The 25,845-nt window shown below is 45.1% G+C and overlaps 1 protein-coding gene across 8 annotated transcripts in view; it reads right to left on the reverse strand.

Moving 5' to 3' along the window:
• Positions 1-25,845, reverse strand: part of OSBPL9 (oxysterol binding protein like 9) — a 91,671-nt gene that overhangs the window by 7,144 nt on the left and 58,682 nt on the right. For 4 of the 8 annotated variants that reach the window (XM_069737920.1, XM_069737918.1, XM_069737916.1 and 1 more), the window contains 14 exons: positions 23,245-23,283; positions 19,214-19,307; positions 15,872-15,976; positions 14,480-14,639; positions 11,738-11,850; positions 10,773-10,891; positions 9,868-9,953; positions 9,394-9,565; positions 7,772-7,856; positions 5,912-6,022; positions 5,769-5,832; positions 5,518-5,658; positions 2,937-3,015; positions 2,038-2,129 (listed from right to left, as the gene is read on the reverse strand). In XM_069737920.1, the coding sequence (XP_069594021.1) occupies positions 2,038-2,129; positions 2,937-3,015; positions 5,518-5,658; positions 5,769-5,832; positions 5,912-6,022; positions 7,772-7,856; positions 9,394-9,565; positions 9,868-9,953; positions 10,773-10,891; positions 11,738-11,850; positions 14,480-14,639; positions 15,872-15,976; positions 19,214-19,307; positions 23,245-23,283 (1,460 nt within the window). The remainder of the gene's footprint in view (positions 1-2,037; positions 2,130-2,936; positions 3,016-5,517; positions 5,659-5,768; positions 5,833-5,911; positions 6,023-7,771; positions 7,857-9,393; positions 9,566-9,867; positions 9,954-10,772; positions 10,892-11,737; positions 11,851-14,479; positions 14,640-15,871; positions 15,977-19,213; positions 19,308-23,244; positions 23,284-25,845) is intronic. The other 4 variants (XM_069737915.1, XM_069737921.1, XM_069737917.1 and 1 more) reach the window with 1 other exon arrangement.

The following is a 25,845-nucleotide window of genomic DNA, read 5'->3' on the forward strand; positions in this document are numbered from 1 at the left end:
TATACCGTATCCTATTCAACTATTTCCTACCGTCTGCCGCACACACGACTGACAAAGTCTTTTAGGGTAGGCGTCTGGCAAAGGGCAAGCGCATAGCGCGCACTCCTTGTTTTTTGATTTACCAGCGCTTTTTTTCCCCTACGGAAATAAACATAGGAAAAAGACTGCATCAGGGTACATTCACGAAGATCTCTTACCCAGGCAGTAGCGGTAGGTACCGGATCACTGGGGGGTCGGTCCAGATCCTTCTGTCTAGATCTGCGGCTGGGCTGATTACTGCGTCCGCGGGTCTTCGGCTGGGGGTTTGCATGGGACTTCTCCGAGGATCTGTCCTGCTCCTGCTCCAGCAGACCGACGGCAGCTTCCGGCTCATCCATAGCTGCAGATGGGCACACAAGCAGCCCTGCAGCGTTCTGTTCGGCTATAAATAGCCCTTCCCCCGGATCCGGAACATGTGCAGCTGTGTGGCCGAATCAACCCCCCCCACGTGCAGGACGCTCCCCCACCCCCAATCGCCCCTCCCCCGCCGCATGCAGGACAGCGGCGCTGCAAGCAAAAAACCGGCCGGCGTTTCACTTCCGGTTTAGGCACCGCCCCCTGTGCGTCACTTCCGGTTTCGGGCAGAGAGCTCAGGGACGCTCCCGGAAGCCGGGGACGGCTCCGCCGGACCCCCCAGCCGCCCGCTGCTACACTACCGCCGCTCACGGCCGCAGCACAGTGGCGATCGCGGCAGAAGCCAGCGCCCGACCCCCGGCTCCGGTCCCGCCCCCCCCCCCCCCCGAACCGAAAGGAGCGCACGGGGCGCTCCCGGAAAGCTTGCCCCGCACTGCACCGATGGGGGCCAGAGGCGGAGAAGACCGAGGCCCAGGAGAGAGAACCGCACCGGGGGGGGGGGGGATATACTCACCCTGCTGCCACTGGGGATGGACCTCCTCCGGACGCCGCTCCAGCCTGCACCGCACACTGTCATGGAGTCCTACCCGGACCCACCGTGGCGCTTCCAGGGACCCGCACTGCCCGAGGTAGGAGACCCCCTCGCTACCTGGGTCGGACAGCCGGCCTGGGTGCTTGATAGGTGAACGAACGTATCTGAAGGGAATCCTGTCCTCCAGGAACAGGAAACCAACTGATGCGTGGGGAGAGGTGCCGCCCTTATGTATCTGTAGGTTTCCTGTTCCTGAAGGGCGGATCCCCTCTCTCCGTAGTGCTGTCATGGACGACCGAATAAATAATGAACTCGCCTGTCGTTCTGTCTGTATGAGCTCACTGGCTGATTTTCAGTTAACTCACTCTACAGCCAGGAATAGACAGAGCAACACAGTAGCTATAAAAAGCAAACGGTGCAAATTTTTTTATGAAACCCAACTGCAAACATTTATTTTAGCTCAAATTCATGCATTTAAGAAATACAAAAAAAAAAAGTCCTCGAAGATGGATAAAGACTTGTGTATCAGTCCAGTGTGCACAGTGCCAAGTCACATGACAGACCGTGTAACACTTTATTTTGGTTTTAGGCTTCTTTTACACTTCCACCGGTACGGGGCCGTCGCTAAGTGTCGGCGCGACGTACTGACGGACGTTGTGAAAATTCTGTGCAACGTGGGCAGCGGACGCAGTGTTTCAACGCATCCGCTGCTCACTGTATAGTCCCAGGGAGGAGGGGGTGGAGTTCCGGCCACGCATGCGCGGTAGGAATTGCAGGACCCGACGTACGAAAAAACGTTCCCTTGAATGTTTTTTCGATACGACGGTCCGCCAAATACCGACACATCCAGTGCACGACGTATGGAACGTGTGTCTATACATCACGATGCGTCGGTAATACAAGTCTATGTGCAAAAAACCCATCCTGCGGGCGACTTTGCAGGATGTGTTTTTTGCACAGAACGACGCATTGCGACGGCCCCTAAATGACGCAAGTGTGAAAGAGGCCTTAGGCGTACACATTTTGTTGGCGGACTTAATGTGGTTCAGTCAGAAATATAAGCTGAGGAATAATGACCTGACATGATACCACCGTGCTGAAAGAAAACTTACCGTCTAGATTCATGCTCTATCTGATCCTCTAGCTTCCGAACCCTTTTCTTGACTATAGGCATTTTCTTGGTATCTATAAAAACTACATTCTCCTGAGTAAAAGAAGAAGAAAAAATGATAAATTATCAAAGCTGGCATATAAAAGAGCACACAAAAACGGAGGATCAAAAGGACCTTTGAGAAGATCGCTTATTTGAGAAGGCTGATGGTGTCTATACTCATACATATCCGTATTTTAGATATAAGTCCCTTAAATGGTTAAAAGCGACATCTCTGCACATTAGATACCACTGCTCTAACTTACAGGATACTCAAGTAATAAAATGTCCCCCAACAGGTAATGCAAACCACAGCCTATCCTAATCACGTGTCAGGATGGGCTGCAGTCTGAAGAAACACCGCTCCCGAGACCTGTGTCTCAACTGAAAGAGGAGCTGCGTTGGAAGCACACATACCTCCGTGAGCCGAAGAGAAGGACTGTGACATAACAAAAATATATATTTATTCCAGGGTGATTGAGAGCAAATAATTTTATCTTCAGTCTCAGCCCTCTGTGCATAGTCTGCCAAAGATTTATTTCTCCTCCTGTCACAGCTCTGCTCTGGCCGCTCACCAGTATGTATGCTTACGAAACAGCTCCTCTGTTAGCTAAGACACAGGTCTCAGGAGCAGCGTTTGCGTCAGACTACGGACCATCCAGACATGTTACTAGGACAGGCTGCCATTTTAATTATGTGACAGCAGCCCTTTTTAAGACCATATGTATATCATAACTAAAAAACATCATGTGGACAGGCTGTCTAATATTCTATATAACTATATTAAGTTATCGTTAGACTTATAACTGAAATGTAAACATGCGAATGCAACAGTGAAAATTTCTATGGATATTCGATTACCCCATTTGCATATTTTGCATACATGACGCCATTCCACTCTCCTTCCACCGAACATATTGATTTCTTGTCATTGTGAGGACTGAAAAAAAAAACAAAAACAGAACTTGTAAGCGTCATTCATTGATATTCCACAATGGCTAAACGGACATATGGATTTATTACTCATCCTTCCTGGGCATATTCTTATGGTGAACTTAGCCATTGATGAAGTCTTGTGTAACATCGATAAAAGTACAACATAGACCCAAGACCACGACTCTCAGACCCCAAGTCTCTTAGCTCAGACACATATTATAAATCTGTGCTGTTTCAGGTCACTCATTTTTTATCAAAATGCAGGACTGGTTTGTGAAAAGTCTTACAATGCAGTCAGCTCTCCTGATATTTTAGCAATAAATAGTCTGTATGTTAAGGATACAAAATGCTACAGAGAGCACGGTGGGTGTGGGAACGAATGAAAGACGGGACCGTGTTCTGAATATAGGAAAGGAGAACTGAGAAAAGTTAAATTAGTGAAGTGATAAGCCAGCCTAAAAAGAAGTGTCTCAGGGCACGCTTAAAACTGTGGATACTGGGAATTACATTGAATTTTTAGGGTTGTGCATTCCAGAGAACTGGTGCAGCAGGAGAAAAGTCCTGGAGAAAGAAGTGATAGTCAGATTATGGAGGAGGTTAGAGTTAAATCATTTGCATTATAGAAGAGCACAGGTTGGATTCTAATTACGAAACGAGTGAAGATGTAGGGCAGTGCAGCAGTGTGGAGAGCTTTGTTGGCGAGTGTGATATGAGTACATTGTTTACCATAGTGGAAGGTTAACCAGTGCAAGGACTGGCACAGGGTGGAGGCATCAGTGTAGCAGCTGGACGGAAATATCAGCCTGGCAGCTGCATTCAGGACAGATAGAAGAGGCGAGAATTAAGTGAGATGGAGACAGATTAGTAGCGAGCCGCAGTAATCTAGTCAATGAATCAGAACCGCAGTAAGAACACTCAGTTTTGAGGTGCAGGTGACCATAGAGACCGAGTAAAGGAAAGATATGAGTTAAATATAACCCCAAGACAGCAAGCGTGCCTCCTGGGAATTATGGTACTACCACAGATGGAAATCTCAGGTTTAGGCAGGTTAGTACGAGGGGAAAGGAGCCCATCCAAAAAGTTATTCCAATGTAAATGAGAGCACACAGAGGAAGCCTAAAACATTTTATAAGTGCTGCTCCGTGATAATCATACATCAAACCAATGTACAAAGACAAATGTTTTATTGGAGGTACACAACTACATTGTAAAAATAAAAAATATTAATTTAAAACAAGAAGCAATGAAAGCAAGGGGAGGCTGACGAGAGACATAAAATAATCAAGATAAGAAGACAATGCAAAGGGGTAGCCACACACACAGTGCTATATAATGCACAAAATTAGTTCAGTGGTAAAGAGATAAAGATGCATTATAGTTCGACGTACCCAAAATAAAAATATTATGTGTCACCACATGGGCCTCCACCTGCGTTTTAACCCTACTTCATCTATAAATGCGTGTTGGTAGTATTCTGCCATCTGGTGGCCACTCTTTTGTATTGTCAGCCTATCTTAATTATTTAGTGTCTCTCATCAGCCTCCCCTTGTTTTCATTGCTTCTTGATTTTAATTAAAAACTTTACATTGTTATTGTGTAGCTGTTGCCCCTTAATAACACATTTAAGGTCTATGTACGTTTGTTTGATTTCTGATTTTTATGGAGAAACACTTCTATGATATTTTAGGTAGGTTAGTAGAGGAAGGAATGGAAAGATGTTCAGTTTTTTAAAGATTTATTTTCAGATACAGGGAGGCCATGATGTTAGAGACAGCGGACAATAGTGCAGGGGTGATGCCATGATAAGATACGTATAACTGCGTCATCAGTCTAAAGATGGTTCTGGAAGCCAGATCTGCTGACAGTTTGTCCAATAAAAGTGTAATGTATAGAGAAAAAAAAGAGAAGGGGACCTAGGACTGAACCCTGAGGAGCCCGGACAGAAAAAGAAAGAAGAGCCAGCAAAGGATCCACTGAAAGAGCGGTCAGAGACATAGGAGGAGATCTAGGAGAGCGGCAGTCATGCTAAAGAGGTAATAGCATTTTTCTTAAAACCCTGCAATGTCCATTCCTTTTTCTAGAAATGTGCGAATAAAGTCAAGGCTATAGCGCAACACTGCTGGTGCGACAAATGCCGAGATCAAAAACATTTGTGCGACTTGTCTGCAACTTGCTCTCATTGCGACTATTTTAGAACGGCTATTTGACAGCTCCGTACAGGCGACAGGCATCATAACTCTGCCCAAGGTCTCTGTGCGTCACTATACGTTATGGAGATAGGTTCCTTTACAAATCCAGCATTACCATTTTTCAGATTTGGAGTATGTTATTCATACAGAGGCATGGTATACACAGCGATGGGGGCTGTAACGCAGCTACGTACAACCTGAAGGTTGTGCAGAGGCCTAGTATGGCTGTGTAGACAAGGCCTTACACAAGTGTGCATTTAGGAAGGTGGATATTTCCATCTCAATTTGCAAATAAAACGTCTGTTTTGGACACTTACTAGATCTCTCCTGTTATTCTGTGCTTTTTGCCCCCATAGAAGGGTTTGGTATGAAACGAGATTGTGGCGCTGTATCCAGTTTTGGAACAGTTAATGTTGCATTCTCCTCCCAGCTCCACCCAAGGCACAGTCAGTATGGACCTGAGGACACAGATGTATTTATTCCCCGTTTTTATAAAGGTTTACAACATAACAGGTAACGCAAGACCCCAAAGTAGCTTGTATTCCTGCCTAGAATGACCTTTACTCACCTCCCGTAACCATTGGGGAAAGTTAGGATGTAGTGCTCATCGTAGTCCAAGCAGGTCACACAACCTGCAGAGAGAAAAATGGAGACAGTTTTTATTTTCTTGCAGGTTTTAACTCATTAACCGCAATATAACTTATGTGTTACCTTGCCCGATATTATGGACTCCGATGGACATTCCCAAAAATTTAGACTTTGTCCATATGTGGGCATTAAACTGTATCCTCTTGTTATAACATTCGGCATAAAAGGCTGAAACTACATAGTAAGAAAAAACAAAAGTTATGTGTTTTATGTACAGATATATTCAAGGTCATTCATAATATACAGTAGCAGATCCTGTGTAAAGAATATGTACACAGCAGATGAAGTAAGTATTGAATACGTCACCTGTTTTCTTAGTAAATATATATGAAATTCTCACCACATGTCGGCAACAACCCATCCAAGCTTTATTTTCTTTCTCTGAAACCAACTGAGTCAATAATGATCATTTACTCCTTGCAGAATTTGGCTAAGTGCGGGTGCCAGACAGGTTAACCTGTTATCTGCAGGTTAATAGCGGTTTTGTTTCTGGTGACCCTTGAACATGTTTTTTGTTCAACAATGGAGTCTTTGTTGAGGAGCGTGCACACAGGTCATGGAGGGCGAGTGCATTACTTATTGTACCTGTTGATCCCAAGTGTTGCGGTTCTCCACAGGTGGTCCACGGCTCTTGGACAACTCTTCTGATATTTATTTTCACTCACTCCTCTGTCTGAAATCTTGCGGGTAGCACCTGATCGTGTTCTTTCCTCCTCTAGTTTATGGTCCCAACAGGGCTCACTAGACCGTTCAATAATTTAGAAATTCTTCTGTAACCAATGCCGCCAGTATGTTTTGCAACAATAAGGTTGTGAAGGTCTTGAGACAGCTCACTGGTTTTACACATCATGAGATGTATCTTGTGTGGCACCTTGCTAATGAGACTCCTTTTTATAGACCATCAGATGAACCAGCTAATATTTTCCAGGATTGCTACTATTATAGTGGCAGGATTGCTTTCTAACTACAGCTGGTGTCAGCACTTTCCAGAGCTTTTTGCCCCTCTCTTTCTTCAAGTGTTCAATACTTTTTCCCTGTGTCATTTCTCATTATTACACAACTTAGTTTATGGACATCTATTGTTTGATTTAACTACCTGTGTGGACTGGATGGGTTGTTACCGACGTGTACATGTATATATGCGAGTGTATCTATCTCAAAAACATTTAAGCCCTAATAAGATAGCAAAAAAGCAAATTACTGCACAATATCCATGTATGCACGCCCCCATATCTCAGATTTTTTCTATGAATGGAAATATTTTACAACTGCCTTAAATATTATTAAAGGGAACCTGTCACCCCGTTTTTTCAAGATGAGCTACAAATACCATTAAATAGGGGCAGAGCTGTGCTTTACATTAGTGTATTTTGTGAGCCTTTATTCCCCACCTATGCTGCCGAAATACCTTTGTAAAGTCGCCGTTTTGGGCTGTCACTCACGCTGGTCAGGTCATATGGGCGTGGTGACAGCGCTGTTTCTCCCCCAGATCTCCGTTGGTGGCGTATTGGTGTGCGCATGTCCAACTGGCGAATCCACTGCGCAGCTTGAAGGAAAATAGCGCGATCTGCGCCATTCAGCCGTTTATCGGTGGGCGCGGCCATCTTTCTGAGGCCACGCATGCGCAGATTGTTCTTCTCGGCTTCCCGGGGCTTCAGGAAAATGGCCGCGGGATGCCGCGCGTGCGCACATGGAGATCTCGGCGGCCATTTTCCTGAAGCCGAGTTCGCTTCAAAGGTACACTTTACAAAGGTATTTCGGCAGCATAGGTGGGGAATAAAGGCTCACAAAATACACTAATGTAAAGCACAGCTCTGCCCCTATTTAACGGTATTTGTAGCTCATCTTGAAAAAACGGGATGACAGGTTCCCTTTAAGCCATGATGCATGAATAAAAGTGAGAATACAAATTATGAAACTTACTTGGCGGATGGTGCGAGACCTGCTCGGCTACGAAAGTCACATTGTTTTTGGAAGCCCAGGGAACTGGACCTTCAGAAACCTGCTCCTGAAATAAATTGATAATACCGTCATAAGCATACGTGACCATGGCAGGTTATGTGTTCGTACTACGACGATGATGAGGTTTTCCCACAAATAAGTATTTATTTACTCTGATGTATCAAGCAAAATACAAAGATTTCATTTGGAATGATTTATTAAAAAAAAAAAAACTCCGATATGTAGATATTACAGTTCTTGTTATTGCGCCCCTGATGTTCTTTTGCTTTTCTCCGTGGATGTCCACCTAATTTAACCGATGCTTACAGTCACACAGGCTCAGGCTGAATCCCCTTTTGTGATTCCTGTGGCTTTGGTGCCAAAATCTGAGCTTCTCACCAGCACTGGACACATTAGGCGGACGTCCAGAGAGGAAATTAAAAGAAGAGCTGAGGCATCAGAAACAAATAACTAGAATATGTTTTTGGTTTTTTTAATAATGATTCCAATTGAAAAACTTGTTCTGTTTTTCGTTCTCCAACAGAGAAATGTAGAAACTAATCACAAGATAACACAATTAAGCTAAAGTTCACATTTGCGTTGTGCGCCGCAGCGTCGTCGCCGCAACGCACAACGCAAACAAAAACGCAGCAAAACGCATGCACATGCGGCCCATGCGGCGCCAATGTTAAAAGATAGGGCCGCACGACGCATGCGTTTTTGAAAAGGTCGGCGCCGCACAAAAAATCCAACATGTTGCGTTTGCCGCGCCCAGACAGGTGCGCCCTAACGCCGCATGCGGCGTAAAACGCAACACAACGCATGCACATGCGGCCCCATGCGGCGCCAATGTTAAAGATAGGGCCGCACGACGCATGCGTTTTGTTGCGGCGGCGACGCTGCGGCGCAAACCGCAAATGTGAACGTACCCTAATAGGGTTCTCTGGTTATATGATCATGATGACCTATCCTGAGGACAGGCATTAAATGTCACATTGTTGTGGGTCTACCACCCAGCACTCCGGTCCATCAGCGAGAATAGGAGATGATGTGCAGTACCCGGCATCGGCACAGTCGGGGTCACATCACACATAGTCTAGTCTTTTCTGTAGTAACATATGACAAACCAATCAAGCCAGACATGTCACTGGAAGCAAGGATCACCAAGCTACAACTTGCCTACTTTGGACACATTGTACAAAGAGAGCAATCACTGGAGAAGGACATCATGGTCCGAAGAATAGAAGGTACAAGGCGAAGAGGAAGACCCGCACCGCAATGGCTTGATACTATGAAGACAACGGTGGAGAAGACCCTGATGAACCTATCTGGGCTTACACAAGATCGCTCTTCCTATAGAGTGTTCATCCATCAAGTCGCCATGGCTCCAGACAGAGCCCAAAGCCATTAAATAAATAATAAACCTGGCATTGACACGGTGCAGCTCCATTCAATGGTTCCTTCAGCTGGTCGGGTGGGAGTGGGGTGAGGTGCTGGGTGTTGGACCACCATCGATCTGATAGTGATGACCCATCTCAGAAATAGCTCATCAATATTATATGCCTGGAGAACCTCTTCATTCAGCACAACTGAAGTGAACTCACAGAGTCCTCGTTATCCTGCCCTGGTAGGTCCCAGTGACACTGGAAGACTTCTCCGAGGATAGGGTTGTAAGGCTTCTTTGCAACAGAACCCTTCCTGCCGGCGTGGAAGGCAGACAGGTACCATCTGACCACCTGAACCATCCTGTCTTTGGGATCTTTGTAGTCACCAATACTAAAAAGAAACCACACGTCATATTAATTGAGAATGTATGACATCTTGTATCCTGCAACGTCACCGTTCTGTGTGCTGGTGTATGGATACCACAACAAACTGTTTGTTTATGTTGGTGGTGTCTTCACTTCAGGCTGTAAAGGATTCATAATGACTTATAATGGAGATTGTCAGGCTTTTATTTACTTGATAAAATAGCGCAGCCTACTACTGGCCACCAAACTGCAAAGGAGGGCTCTTTTCACAATGGGGGGGGGGTCTGCTTTTTTTTGTTAGTAGATCATGTGAAGCATATACAGTACCTTACAAACAAGTCTGGATGTGCAAAGAAGTCGGCATACATTTCCAGTAAAGATCTTCGCTCAAGGATAAAGGTAGGGAGTACAACCTGCGGAAGAATAATAAAAAGTATAAAGACATATTTCCACTGTCACAAACACAATGTCACGTGCAGAAAATATTCTGCAAATTGCCGAGTGTGAACGGACTGATGACTTGAACGCATTAGAAATTGTGAAGGCGTCAGGGAATTGCCCTGTGATCATGTGTTTTAGGTTTTTTTTTTTTTTTCAACCGCTTCAAAATAAAAACGTCAGTTCACCACGTAGAACACAAGTCCTCGCATAGCTCCATCTTCAGAAAAAGAAAAAAAAGTTGAGTCTCAAAAAAAGTGAGACAAAGAACTTGTTTTTTTTATATTTTAAAGTGGTTGAGAAAAAAAAAGAAAAATCTTTACAAATTCGAAATCGAAATTTAAAGAGTAAAAAAAAGGTTAAGAATAACGGCAAATATTCCTTTCAGATTCAAGAGGCAAAATAGAAGACAGAGATTATAATGTTTGCAAATATTTAGGATTTATTTGTCTTCCTTGTGTTTCTTGCCCTCCTCTGAATCATTAAGGGTTAAGGCCGAACTTGGAATCACATGAGTTTTATCAACCACACGTCTTCTTAGCACCAGCAATTAAATCTTCATCTTGAATGGGATAATATAATCTTAAGATTGTGCTCAGATAAACCCAAGATCGGTGCAGAAAGAATCCTTCGCTTTGCCACCACGAGAGTTTTTGGCCCAGACACAAACCTTCCATTAACACAGTCTGCAAGGAACCTGTTTATAGAACGTTCTTCTATCTGACTGGTTCCAAACAAGTGGAAAATACACAAAGACTGGTTTTGAGGGATAACATTTTTAATGAAGTTCTCACCTTGGTGAGATCCATGCCCAGTCGGACCTGGGACAGAAGGTGCATGATGACGCTCTTGTGCTCCTCCACAGATTCTCCTTCCCAGTCGTCATCACGGTCGTCCTGAGGGTCAAACTGACCTATGGAAAAATTACTGTGGTTAAAACATGCCAACACTAGAGAGAACTCGGGAACTTACAAATACCCATTTTAAGTAGGATAATTAGGGCTTGGCAAAAGGAAATTGGACCTTGATTCCAACATTTAAAAAAAAAAAAAAAGTATTCTTGTGCTTACCGTAAAACCACTTTCTCATAGTCTTCATTGGGGGACACAGCACCCATGGTCTCCTCTATTCCCCAATGAAGTGACCAAGAAAATTACCCATCACATAATTTTGGAACTAGAAATACTAAGTGTTAAAAAAGTGGGTATTTCCTCTAAAACGGATTTCAGATGCCCATAATAATTGAACCCCCTGATGTCCATGATACGGATTTCTGACGGTGCAGTCTTCAGATGTATTCCCGTCTCATACATTGATAGTGGATGCGGTTCCACCAGTGGGTGCTGCATCTATCTCCATAATGGGGCACAGTCCTGTCCTGCTGTCAGTAGTCAGGTACTGGAAATTCCCATTCATTTGTAAGGAAATTACGACCAGTGGCAGCGGTACACGACCGGGTCCCATTTACGAAAGAGATGCACGTCTTATAGGTGGGATCCGACCCTTCTGTCCCGTTGATGTGCCATAAACGTTTGAGATGGGAAGATTCCTTTAAAATGGACATTAAAAGGCAGCTGTCTGACTCTACAAGGAGGAGATTGTATCTGCGGTGCAAATTTTCCAATTTTTTCTCGAGTCATTTTAAGAGGTTGCATGCAACCCGCCGAACATTAATGAAATGAGGCTCTCGCTTGATAAAACTAGGACGCTGTGCTACAAGAAATGCCCAGCAGGTATCGGGGTATTTGCCACTACCTACCGGCATCATTGGTCCCATTTGACATGGAGGAATTGAGGGATTCGGTAGTGTCCGGCCTCTTCAGACTGGCTCCCGTGCTGCTGTGCGTCAGGGCTGCAGCAGATTCGGACGAGCTGAGAAACAAAATGCATTTTGTTTTATAGCCAACCGGTATTTTATCCCTGAGAAATCCAAAACACCCCAGATATCATGAAATGATGGAACCAGAAGTTTCAGCAAGCCTAGTAAAAACGGTACGTTCCTCCTTTTCAAAATGTTTTTTTTTTGTTTTTTTTGCAGATAATCCATTATCCGTAGAAGCCAGCACAGACTAGCAATGCCCAGGAGGACATCGTATAATCGGAAAATGAAGGATGGGAGACGGTAAGACTTCTGTCCGGGAGGACATTGTATGATTGGAAAATAAAGGAGAACAAGAGACAAGATGAAGGGCAGCAGAGCGCCCCGGCTTATAGAGAGCGTCATATGTGCAGTAAATACAGCAAATCAGTGCAGAACTGTGAAAGTAGCACAACTTAAAACACAGAAATAACCTATAAGAGCTTAAAGGGGTTGTCTCGTTCCAGAATTTAAGGACATGCAATAAAATGTCTAATAGATCTGGGTCCCAATTTTGGAAACCGAACCTACCTCCACAGAACATGGCCCCATGAGCTCTACTTTGGCCCCCGGCTGTAATCTGAACTCCCATATCAGTGAATGGAGAGTCTCGGCGCTTAGTGCGGCCACATCATTTGTCACTGCAGGTCGGGCACTAGTCAGAACGGAGGTCCCCGTCCTGGAGACAGGTTTGGGTCCTTAAGGTAGTATCCGCGTCTGTTATGGACATTTATGTGCTCAGAGACAACCCCTTTAAAAGAGTTATTCCCATCTGCCGGGTTTCACCTCCATCCCCTGCTGCGACTTCCTGCTCTGTGTGTAGGCGGACGCTGCAGATGCTGCTACATGACATCAGCAGGTCTATGGATCACGTTTTTGGCTGCTATGCATGCCCCGCAGCCGTCCCACCGCCCATAATAGAGGCGGACGGGAGACGGGAGCCACGAACGGCATAAGGTGCTGCATATTAACTCTCATTGGAAAAGGGACCTTACAGGGACAGTCTGTGTGGTTTCAGATCATAAAGAAGGACTAATAGCATCACTGATCTGCAGAGATAGGAGAACGTCAGGGGACGAGGGTGCGTGAAATACTGGACAGACACTATCCCCTATACACCTCCAAGGGCTGGCTGCAGTGTAAAAAACAATGTGTCAATGGGTCCACGAGACAGAAAGATTAATATCCGTCACATTTCAATGTATGAAGCAGGCCACGCTTCATTATAAAACCATTAGTAAAGGTCCCAGCATAGATAAGAGCCCCCGATGTAAATGTCTGAAATATACATGGATCCTTACCAACTAGACAGAAGTCTTGCAGCAAAAACAGAAAAAACAAAACAAAAACACAGACATATTTAGAACAGGACGTGACACTACACAAATGGTGAATACACAACAGACACGCGCATTATAGATTACACCACATACAGAAATGGAGGGGACGATTGTCTGTTACCATCTGATAAAGCAATGACATCGCTAGGAATCTGATTAGTGGCGGTCCGACCGACCTGCTGCTACACTAATACTTAATTTTATAAGTTCCTCATACATATTGGATGAAAGTCGGACAAACCTCGATTTCGATAGGACTCGACGATCATCTGTTGTGTATAGGGGAATATCCCACAGCAGAAGACGTCGAGGAAAGAAAGGATCCGGCACGTTGGAATTTCAAAGCCTGATCTTTTGGATTTCAGGGGAGATGAGCTGTGCCTCTTTACACAAGCTGATAATTTCCAAAAAGGTGTTCCTAGGAATGCTCATTTCAAGTTACTGGCCTGTGTAAACAGGCTCGGATTTGCAATGGTCGACAGTTGGCAGTAAATGACCGCCTATCAACCACTTGTTTGCCGACCGCTTAATAGCTTGTTTAGGCTAGGTTCACACATCCATTTTTTTGTGTTAAGGCTAAATCCGGCCAATTTATAAAAAAAACGGATGTGGCGCGAATTGTTGGAAACTGGTGCGCCGATGCGAGAGAGAGAGAGAGAGAGAGAGAGAGACCCAACAATCGGCCAATGGGGCCCTTAGAGTTAAAATTCCTGGTGGTATTCGGTCTGATTATTAACCAGGGGAGCAGAATGCCATGCTATCAGTGTGGTGCTCCAGAAGTGTTTTCTTATCAGGATTATGACACAATGTTTCATTTACTCTTTTGTGTTTTCGTTGTTAATCAGAGTAACAGAGGTCACTTCACGCCATGGAATTTGTACTTTTGAATGTTTTTGTTTTTTCCGGTCACGCTGGATCCGTTTTTTTTTTTTTGTTTGTTTTGTTTATATATACTATTCAACATTGAACTGTGAACGCTGCTAGAAATTACCCATGGCCAAATCACGTTAATTAAATTGCCAATCATATAATGAAGACAAGAGAAAAGAATATTACAGGCTAAAACTGAAAATCTACACTCAGGTTTAAGCACAGCCAACATTTTGTACTACGTAGTGGCTTCTCTATACATTGTATAGTTTAAGAGTCCTCATAAAATTTTAGGGGAAAAAAAAATGCCCTCTACCTACACGACCTGACTAAGAACCATTACACTGAAAATGGCTGTCATTTGGCGACAACTTGTGCTCATAGTCGGGAGTCAGCTAAAGGAATATTATGAGGAAGCGGGAACCAGACTTACTCCATGCATCGCTTAGGGGAGGACGCGCTCTGGTAGAATTCATCAGCGTCATAGAACTCATCTTCACTGCTGGAGTAGGAGAAATCCGGCACTGTATTAGGGGACAGATTGACATGGCTGGGGGACGTCAGACTACTGCTGGGAACAGACTGACCGCTTCCTGGAAGGACAGAAGAATCAGAATTGTAACCTGTGCATTGGCAATAAGGCACAAACTTCAGGAGTATTCGTTTTCCAGGAAACCAATATTCTAGTCATAGTTGTGGACCATGAAAAGCTCCTCTCAGCCCCAAACAGCAGCACAGCCCTTAATTAATAGAGCGGAGGCGTGCATTTTTGACCTCCACGTCACACAACAGGAGCTTGCAAGAGGTTAGTTCTCAGGTTCATTAACAGCTAGGACCCCAGTGATCAGTAAATTATACCTGTCACGGATCCCTTCTCCGTGGTGTCACTTATTCGTCACGTGCCTGCTCTCACACGTGAGTTGGGGTTGTGCCTGCAAGGGTTAATCTATCTCCCCACTCTCAGTCCAGCATTCAACCTCTGTCCTATGCTGTAATGGGAGCATAAATCACACACCCGCCCATATGCGCTGCCACCACTCATCGAATACATGGGCGATGAGTCCCGGAACTAAGAATAATACTAATAAAAATATGTCTATCACTCATAAGGCTCACACACCTTTAGGCTATGGATTCTTTTAGAACATTCAAGGTTCAACTTGTTAAAGTTTTATACTTTAATAACAAAAAGTTCAATGCTTACAATAAGAAAAAGGTATAAAAATATGATAATAAAAAGACATACAACTTATGCAAAACAGTATCAAAATAAAGAGGAGAAAACTTACAGAAATCATCTAACTGGTAGTTGCTTTCTGCTCCCTGAGGGAAGGGGGTGAATGGAGTTGGTGGAACACATCAGCTTCTCAGGCTGACCTCACATGTGAACACAATTCTCTGTCTGCAGCCTAAATTTATAACTTTGGTCTGAGGTCAGGTTTCTAGACCGGGCTCCCCAGGTTAATATCATAATTGCGGTCTGTTTGATTGGGCACGGCCGCTCTACTAATGAATATATTATTTTTTCTTGTGAAAAGGTTCTCAGGAATAGATTCCCGCAATTACCACATCCCCTCCAAGACCTAGTAGGTGCCAAATGTTAGCTTCTTCTTGGCCCTAGCTAGACCTCCTGGGGAGATATGGAGACAATTTCTACTAGTCCCAAGGAAGTACCTATTAACACCTAGGTGCGACTTGCCTTCAGGACAGATGTTACATTATCACTAATCACACATATAACCCTAGACATATGTCCCTACACACAATATATATATATAGGAAAATCCCTTTAAAAAAAAGAGAAAGTCATTATTTAAGGTCCCACCTGTGCTGTTGGGTGTTGGTGTTTGATGACTGGCAAGGGTACCCACTACAGACCCCACAGCCAGAGAAGATGGACGCTGCTCTCCTTTGCCAACCTGCACAGCTTCTGGAATATAAAGGCAAACGAGTCACCGAAAATGGCAATGCTAAACAATCCAATGTATTGTAATGTTGAATGTTTGCTAAATTAATTTGTTGCATTGTATTACTTACTGCTGTACATCCATGCTGGGGTCACAGGAGATACTATCGTGTTCAAAGTGTTAGAGCATATGGTTGCAGCCAGGCTCAGTGCCTTTGATCATGTAACCTCCCCTGGGGTGTTGGTCAATTGCTAATTTATCCCAAATAAGGACCCACAATCCCTCTCACCTGATCCTTTACTCAGTCCTATAAATTTAGTAGCAACTTAAGGGGTGCACGCGTGTGGGGTAAGGCACGCGCATTTTGCAGCTAAGCATAAAGACGCCGCAGTTATTTCAACGGCAGGAGTCAGGACTCCACTCTATGATCTGTCTCTTTTGGGTAGGTCTGCTGAATAAGCACTTCTTATTACTTGGATCTAGCTTTTCTATTAACCCATCTTACTCCTTCACCATGTTAACATATGCCCTTACAGTGTTTGCTCCACTAATCCTCTCTCTCCTTCGCTATCACAAACCCCAGCACACTCTAACCTAATAATCATCTCCCCTTCCCTCTTACCTCCCCACCTGTCCTCCTCTGCTGACCTGCTCAACCTCAAATCTGTCCTAAGAAAACATAAAACAAGCCGGCCACTCTCCTTCTCCCACCTGCTCTCCCTTTCTCTGCTTTTCCTCACTGCTGGAGACAAATCTACCAACCCGGGACCCCCACAGCTCACACCTCCCACTACCCCCTCCTATCACTCCCCATCTAATATGAACTATCGCAATCTTTCCAACATAAAACCCGTGCCCCTGACGCCCGCCTCCCTGCTCCCTCTCTCTGAAGCACTCTGGAATGCCCGCTCAATCTGCAATAAGCTTCATGTGATTCATGACGTTTTTCTCTCTCGCAATCTTGCCTTCCTTGGCCTCACAGAAACATGGCTAAAACCCTCTGACATCGCCTCCCCTGCTGTGCTGTGTTACAGAGGCCTCCACTTCACCCACACCCCTCGACCCGGCAACAAACATGGTGGAGGAGTGGGTCTTCTCCTTTCCTCTAACTGCACCTTTAACCCAATCCCACCTCTAACCTCCCTTATCCTCCCCTCTTTTGAAGACCATTCTGTAAGCATCTACTCTCCCTCCAACCTCCAAGTGGCCATCATATACCGACCTCCAGGCCCGGCCACTGCCTTTATTGACCAATTCTCCACCTGGCTTCTTCACTTTCTCTCTGCTGACATTCCCACCGCCATCATGGGTGACTTCAACATCCCCATTGATACTCTTCAGTCAACAGCCTCCAAACTTCTGTCCCTTACCTCATCCTTTGGACTTACTCAGTGGTCCTCCGCAGCCACCCACACAGACGGACATACATTAGACCTGGTAATCACCCGTCTCTGCTCTCTATCTAACTTCACCACCTCCCCTCTTCCTCTATCCGACCACTATCTGCTCACCTTCTCATTCCTGTCCTCCTCACTGGTCATCCATGTCCAGCAACATGCGCACCCACACAGAAACCTTGCACACCTAGACACCCACACACTCTCTGACTTTATCCTACCCCTAGTATCCATATCCTCACTCCACGACACAGACAGTGCCACTGCTTTCTACAATACCACTCTTGCATCAGCTATTGACATGGTGCCCCTCTCGTCCATGGCAGAGTGCGACGTATCAATTAGACAACCCTGGCACAATAACACCACTAAAAAGCTCCGGCAAGTGTCCAGGGTTGCGGAGCTGCGTTGGAAGAAAACACACTTGCAAGATGACTTCACTGCATTCAAACAGGCAACACTCGCTTTTAAATCTGCTCTCACCTCTGCTAAAAAGGTCTACTTCACAACCCTCGTATGTTCCCTATCCTACAACCCCAAACAGTTATTCAAAACCTTTAACTCCCTCCTCCGCCCCCCACTGCCCCCTCCAACCTCCCTCATCTCTGCTGAGGACTTTGCCACACACTTTAAAAATAAGAACAAGACAAGGCAACAAGGCAAGTCTTCATTGTTCAACCACCACAACCCCTTTGTATACCAAACCAATGCCCAAACCCCATAACCTCCCTATCCAACATCACTGAAGGGGGGCTTAATTGTCTCCTCTCCAAATCGCACCTCACCACCTGTGCGCTCGAGGTCCTTACCTGACCTATCTATCGCAATCAATGACATCATGCTTTCCCCCGTACCGGAAGTCCGCTGCCTCGGAGTAACCTTCGACTCTGCCCTGTCCTTCAAACCGCACATCCAAGCTCTTTCCACCTCCTGTCTCCTCTAGCTCAAAAATATCTCCAGAATCCGTCCTTTCCTCAACCTACTAAAATGCTTGTGCATGCCCTCATCATCTCCCGCCTTGACTACTGCAACATCCTTTTCTTCGGCCTCCCTGCTAACACCCTTGCACCTCTCCAGTCCATCCTTAACTCTGCTGCCTGACTAAGTCAGCTCTCTCCTCGCTACTCCTCTGCTTCCCCCATCTGCAAATCTCTTCACTGGCTCCAATTCCCTCAGCGTATGCAGTTCAAATTACTAATACTGACCTACAAAGCCATCCCTAACCTGTCTCCTCCAAATATCTCTGAACTAATCTCCCGATATCTTCCCTCACGTGATCTCTGATCCTCCCAAGACCTCCTTCTCTCCTCCACACTTATTCGCTCCTCATCCAACCGCCTCCAAGACTTCTCCCGAATATCCCCCATCCTCTGGAATTCTTTGCCCCAACACATTCGACTATCAACCATATTCGGATCCTACAGATGGAACCTGAAAACCCATCTCTTCAGGAAAGCCTACAGCCTGCACTGACCCCGCTGCCTCCTCACCACTACCGAAGCTACCGCCTCACCAACACCGGAGCTCCTGCAACCCTCAACCTACTGTCTCCTTCCCCATAATCCTGTAGAATGTAAGCCCACAAGGGCAGGGTCCTCTCCCCTCTGTACCAGTCTGTCATTGTTAGTTTGTTTACTGTATGTGATATTTGTAACTTGTATGTAACCCCTTCTCATGTAAAGCACCATGGAATCAATGGTGCTATATAAATAAATACCGTAATAATAAAAAATTGTAATAAGGACAAGGAGCCGTGTACGAGGTTATGTCCTATTCTATAATGCAAGGCATCAATAAACGTATTTAATATGCAACAACGTACAGCTCCTGTTGTCTGCATAAAGGCCATTAGTATATTGTTACCTGGCATCGGAACAGTTTGCGTTGGCATCGTGCAGATCACTGCAGGCTCCAATGGACTTGGCTGATATATCGAATCCACAGGATTTATGGTGCTCTATGGAGAGAGAAGCAGAAAGGGAACTTAATAGAGTAAGAAGAGGAACGGGGCAAATACGAGACAGCAGACTCCAGTGCAGAAGATCTAGAAAGTGAATCTGTTCAAGAACGGAATAAAAAAAATAAATATTTATGTATATAGCCATCTACCAAATCTCTTCTTCATAAGAAACAAGAAGAACAATAATGTCCGTTACTATGACGTGCTCTCCGGAGATGCTAATGACACTTAATGCATTCTTTTAAGAACTTGCAGGACAAGAATGGTAACACATTGAGTTATTTTTCCATTAGGCAGATACGTGGAAAAATAACAATGCAATGTTAGCCATAATGCAAAACACAACAAGAAAGTATCTCAAGGCTGAAGCCTTCAGTGCCATAAATATTTCATGTGCAAACAAAAAGCAAAGTGTCTTCATGTAAGCTAAGATTAGTCTTTATTTTAAATCTCAGAATGATAAGATGGCGCCGGGGATGAGCATTTTCTTTAAGGAGTTGTCTATGCTTAGAAATGAGAGTCTCCTTACTCCACTGATGCCGTAACATTCTGGTTGATGGCTGGATCCGGTACTGCAGCTCCAATCTAATGATGTGAACTGATGTGAAGCTGTAGTACCAGATGCAGCCAAAGGACAAGAGTGGCGCTGTAGTACCAGATGCAACCAAAGGACAAGAGTGGCGCTGTAGTACCAGATGCAGCCAAAGGACAAGAGTGGCGCTGTAGTACCAGATGCAACCAAAGGACAAGAGTGGCGCTGTTTTGTTTCTTTTTTTTTCTAACCTTGGAAACCCCACTGTGAAGATTGGTAAAGGATTTTATAGAAATTACAGCTACCAAGATATGTTCCCATAAGGCAATTCGCAAAAGGAAATTAAGCTATGGGTTACAGTATCCGCCTTATTAATGATATTTTATTTTTAAATCTCACTCATAGGCTACAGAGAAAATCTGCAGCACATCAATAAATGATAAAGATTTTCCTCTGACGTGCGGATTATGATGACTTGCAGCTGTATCATCATGGAAACACACCCGAAAGCTGCAATATGGAGTTCGCCAATCCCTGGTATTCACATCGTGTGAACCTGGTCTTACAGGTAAAACATGCGGCGATGACTTTGCCATTAGTAATAATGCAAACAGGATGAATTAAACTACGTGGAGTGGTTAATGGGAGAGGTCGACCGGATGGTAATCCAGAGGCAGAAAGAAAAACGAAGAGCAACGTCGCACTCAAGAGATGATGGGTTACATGTAGAAAGCGAGAGAACAGATGCCTGTGGGAATGGGGTAGTGACATAAAGGAGATGTAAGACCATGTTCACATGGGAGTTTTTTCAGGCAGACAAAACAGTCTTTCAAGCGGAAGCCGCTTCAGGAAATTATTTCAAAGTTTTTGTAGATGTTATTCCTTTTTTCGGAAGCGGTTTTGAAAAAGTTTTTTTTTTTTTCATTAAGGGTTTTCTGCAGTGCTTGTTTGCAGGGATTTTTTTTTGCCCTACCAGGTGTTTTCCAAAACACCCCGACTGTCGACACCATTGATTAGCTGCCGAGTCCGGTGACTGATGTACAGGACGTCATCCCACCCGCTCATCAGTGGCTGCAGCGGTCAGCAAGACAAAATCAACAGGACGCAATGACTCCCCGCTCCTTATAAGAGACCACCGGAGAGGTGGGCGAATGGGGTTTTAAGTAAAACCCAATTACTTTGTAACGACCCCTTCCCTGTGGCAAATCATAGTCAGACGGGATACAATATTACTCGATGGCAGGGCTGGATACATTTCCTTCTCTCAATAGATTAGGAGTTGAGAGCGTAAGGACTGGCCATCGGCTCTCCCGGTCCAAGCTTGACTTCTTCCTATGTTTCTATGCATATGTCCCAATCGGTTGGGAGAGCCACCAGCCAGTCCGTGCACTGCAGTCCGATTTATATGACCGCCCAACTGTGCCCTTACCCTGATAATTATTCAGATAAAAAGGACAGGGAAGATTCACAATATTTTGTAGTAAATTAAAAAAAAAAAAAAGAAAGAAAACTCTACATTTATTCCAGATTCGAGCAAACATCTTCCCGAACTCCCGACTGTTTATATCTTTATATATAATCAAAAAATAAAAAAAGTGAATGTTTATTGCACAATTCCATATGCAATTATCGTACATGTGACGCTGTAAGAAAAAACCTCAAGATTTCAGCTGTGAAGCCTGCACAATTCAAAACACAGCTCCCAATGGAGCACAAGCTGTAACTAAAGGTACCTTCACACAACGATTTAGTTAACGATATCGTTGCTTTTTGTGACGTAGCAACGATATTGTTAACGAAATCGTTATGCGTGACAGCGACCAACGATCAGGCCCCTGCTGGGAGATCGTTGGTCGCTGGGAATGATCAGGACCTTTTTTTTGGTCGCTGATCACCTGCTGTCATCGCTGGATCGGCGTGTGTGACACCGATCCAGCGATGTGTTCACTGGTAACCAGGGTAAATATCGGGTTACTAAGCGCAGGGCCACGCTTAGTAACCCGATATTTACCCTAGTTACCATTGTAAAAGTTAAAAAAAAAAAAAAAAACAGTACATACTCACATTCCGATGTCTGTCACCTCCCCCGGCGTCAGCTTCCCTGCACTGACTGTCAGCGTCGGCAGTGCGGGAAGCTGACGCCGGGGGACGTGACAGACATCGGAATGTGAGTATGTACTGTTTTTTTTTTTAATCTTTTACAATGGTAACCAGGGTAAATATCGGGTTATTAAGCGCGGCCCTGCACTTAGTAACCCGATATTTACCCTGGTTACCCGGGGACTTCGGCATCGTTGAAAACAGTTTCAACGATGCCGAAGTCTTTCCCCTGATCGTTGGTCGCTGGAGAGCTGCCTGTGTGACAGCTCCCCAGCGACCACACAACGACTTACCAACGATCACGGCCAGGTCGTATCACTGGTCGTGATCGTTGGTAAGTCGTTTAGTGTAACGGTACCTTTAGAAGTGTTACTAAGCAGCTAAAGCAATAGATTTACAAATTTTCATCAAAGGGGGTGTTCGGTGACAACAAGCCATCGCCTATCCACGAGGTAAGTGATACCTTACTGATCGATTACACCGATTGGAAAAATGGAGAATTTTTATTCTAGTTACAAAATTGAGCCACTGGTCAGATACTCGCCAGTCGTTCCACTTATTCTCTATGGGACTGCCGGGATAAAGCTGAGTGCAGCTGTTGAAAGCCCCGTAGGGAATGAATGAAGGGGAGTTTGAGCAGCTCCAGTGCTGCTTTTTAGTATCAGATCGGTGCCAGTCCCAGTGGTCAGACCCCACCGATCAATAAAGGTGTCATTTACCCAGGGGTAGGCGATACTGTGTTTTCACTGAACAACCTCTTTAATGCTATCCCATAATACTGCTCAAAAGTGGACAGGTGATTAATGGGTTGCCTAGTGTTAGAAAAACATGGCTGCTTTCCACGGTGGCATACCTGGCAAAATAATGGAGAGTCCTATTGACTTAAATGAGGCTTACTGCAACACCAGTCATAAACTGAGGACAGGCGTAGTGCTATGTTTGGGATTAAGCAAATCTTTAATCCTATTAAGCAAATCTTTAATCCTGGACAACCCCTTTAAAATGTAGCCCATGGCTTCCAGTGGCCATTTTTTTTGGTTGGGGTCATGAATGTTCAGCTACTTTTCATCAACAAGAGATAACTGACCACATCCCACACATACAAGAGAGGGAACCTCAGAGATGTTGTAAGGAAACAGGACTTTCTTCTGAGACAATTAGTGTTAGGTGGGAGAAATGATTACTCTAAGAAGCAGGGGAGGTTGGTGGATCTAGAAGAATGATGAAGACAACCAGGTCTTCCTGAGATCAGGAGAATGTTCTGCAGAAATAAAGGAAGTAATCCATTAGGGATAAACTTACTATAAGTCCATCTGCGTGCTTGTCCTCGTTAGTTTGGTCCTTAAGAAAAGAAATGTTAACATTGTGAACATGCAGCAACGGAGGACGCCACAAACAACAGCTCCTGAAGACTGGAGTACAATTTTTCATGAAGACTACTATAGCTGGTCGTACACACTAGATTAATGTCGACCAACAGCAACAATTCTTGGACGAGTTTCCAATATGTAGACCTCCAAATTCTCCCCAAATAGCAGGTGTTGGGGGACAGAAGGATCGGGCAGTTGGTGGTCAACATGGGCCCATCTTTAGGTTCTCAGCGAAAAGCCAAACCCTGAGGAGTCCAAGAGGAGCTTCTCCCCATAGAAGCCAAACCCTGAGGAGTCCAACAGGAGCTTCTCCCCATAGAAGCCAAACCCTGAGGAGTCCAACAAGAGCTTCTTCCCCATAGAAGCCAAACCCTGAGGAGTCCAACAGGAGCTTCTCCCCATAGAAGCAAACCCTGAGGAGTCCAACAGGAGCTTCTCGCCATAGAAGCCAAACCCTGAGGAGTCCAACAGGAGCTTCTCCCCATAGAAGCCAAACCCTGAGGAGTCCAACAGGAGCTTCTCCCCATAGAGGCCAAACCCTGAGGAGTCCAACAGGAGCTTCTCCCCATAGAAGCCAAACCCTGAGGAGTCCAACAGGAGCTTCTCCCCATAGAAGCAAACCCTGAGGAGTCCAACAGGAGCTTCTCCCCATAGAAGCCAAACCCTGAGGAGTCCAACAGGAGCTTCTCCCCATCTCCCTACTGAGAACACGTCAGCTGATAATTTATGTGTTTCACTGGGGAGAGAGAAGGATAGATGTTGAATGGCATCAGCGCTTCATGCACGGTCTATACACAGACCAGGATGCCCAGACCGTCCATGGCTCTCCGACCATATCTATATATTACATATAGCTGCTGGTTTGGGTCAAGAGTCTCACGGTTGATCTGGACATGATGATCTAAACATGGATGTGTGAAGTCAGCCATATACAAAATGTGCCCTCAATTAGTAAGGATATTTCCCTTCTTTCTAACAAAAAAATGGATTATCCGGCGAAATAAAGTCATCATTGAGCTAAAAGATAGATAATTTGTTAAAGGGGTTGTCCGGGACTTTTATATTGATGGCCTAGTCTTAGGATAGGTTATCAATATGTGACCAATGGGGGTGCGACACCCAGCGTTCCCCTGCCGATCAGGTGTTCACGATGCAGTCGGATGTTCTCAGTTGCGGAGCTCAACTGCTCAGGTCCGCCGACTGTACAGTGGCCGCGTACTTCACATTTGCCACTATATCAATTAATAGGGGGCGGATGTGCAGAGTCCAGGGGGGCCGCAAGGCAAAAGTGAGAAGGGAATGCAGCGCTAAAACAGCAGGACTGTGGCATTATCAGGATCCGGTGGGGAACCCAGTAGCTAAACCCTCAAGTTTCATTATGTAATGAAAGAATAATACATATATATGGCAATTAGGAAAGGAATTAGAATAAGGTGCCAATCACCGACATAAAACAGAACACGAGTAGAAGAGCATCTGACTCATCACCGTCCACCTATAATAGGGAGAAAAATACAAAACCACAAGTAACACAAGAATCACAGAGATCACTAGTATCACCAGGAATACCGCCTGCAGATATCACACACGTTCTCATACATTACAGCGACCATTATAGGAGGTGCGGGATGCACAATACGTGTAGGCGGGACAAGCTACAATGGAGACCGCTGCCCTCAGAAGAGATGGGGATTTGATACAGATTATCAGGATTCATTACAAGAGTGCAAGGTCATGACCCCCGCTGTGATTAACGCATGTTATGGGCAGATATCATCACCAGGGGATTAAGCAGTGGGGACTTCTCCAGCCGCTACATGGAGACAATTTTTCCACATTGTGCAACCAAACAGGAGAATAAATAATGCCGTTGTAATGAGAAGGTGGAGAGCGGCAATCCTTCACTTACATCTGATGCTTAAACTGATAATCCGGCTTCTTGCACTAGAACACTGAGGGTATGTGCAAACGATCAGTAAACGCCGCAGGTTGGACGCTGTGTACTGTGTACAGATGTTACAGCATAGTGGATAGGATTTCAAGAAACCCCATGCCCACTATGTGTCCACAGATGCCTGCAGCATACCCGTGGAGACGGATATGTGGCGCGTCTTTCCAGACTGCACCATGTCTATTTATCTTGGGAGACGCGAGCCTCTGCAAGAGAAATTACAACTATAGAATGTACTGGATGCGGTGATTCTGCACGGTTCAGTGAGCACATGCAGATTCATCTGCGTTCTATAGACAGCAGTGCTTTGGAAGCCGCGGACATGTGTTGCGTCCAAAGCGCTGCCAATTCCTGAACGTCTGCACATACCCTAAAGGGGAAGGGCAATGACAGCCTGAAAAATTACATGTGACGCCTCTTCCTTCTGTGTAGTGTAAAAGAGGAGCGTTTTCTCAGTAACCCTTCTACTACTTGTATGCAGTGGGCCCATAGAGACTTTTCTAAAGCCTTTTGCTACCTTTGATGTACCTGTAAGTCACGCAGCGAGCTCAGGAGCGCAGTACACAGCGTGTCCCACTGAAA

The sequence above is a fragment of the Ranitomeya imitator genome, chromosome 8 (assembly GCF_032444005.1).
Source record: "Ranitomeya imitator isolate aRanImi1 chromosome 8, aRanImi1.pri, whole genome shotgun sequence".
NCBI classification, from domain to species: domain Eukaryota; kingdom Metazoa; phylum Chordata; class Amphibia; order Anura; family Dendrobatidae; genus Ranitomeya; species Ranitomeya imitator.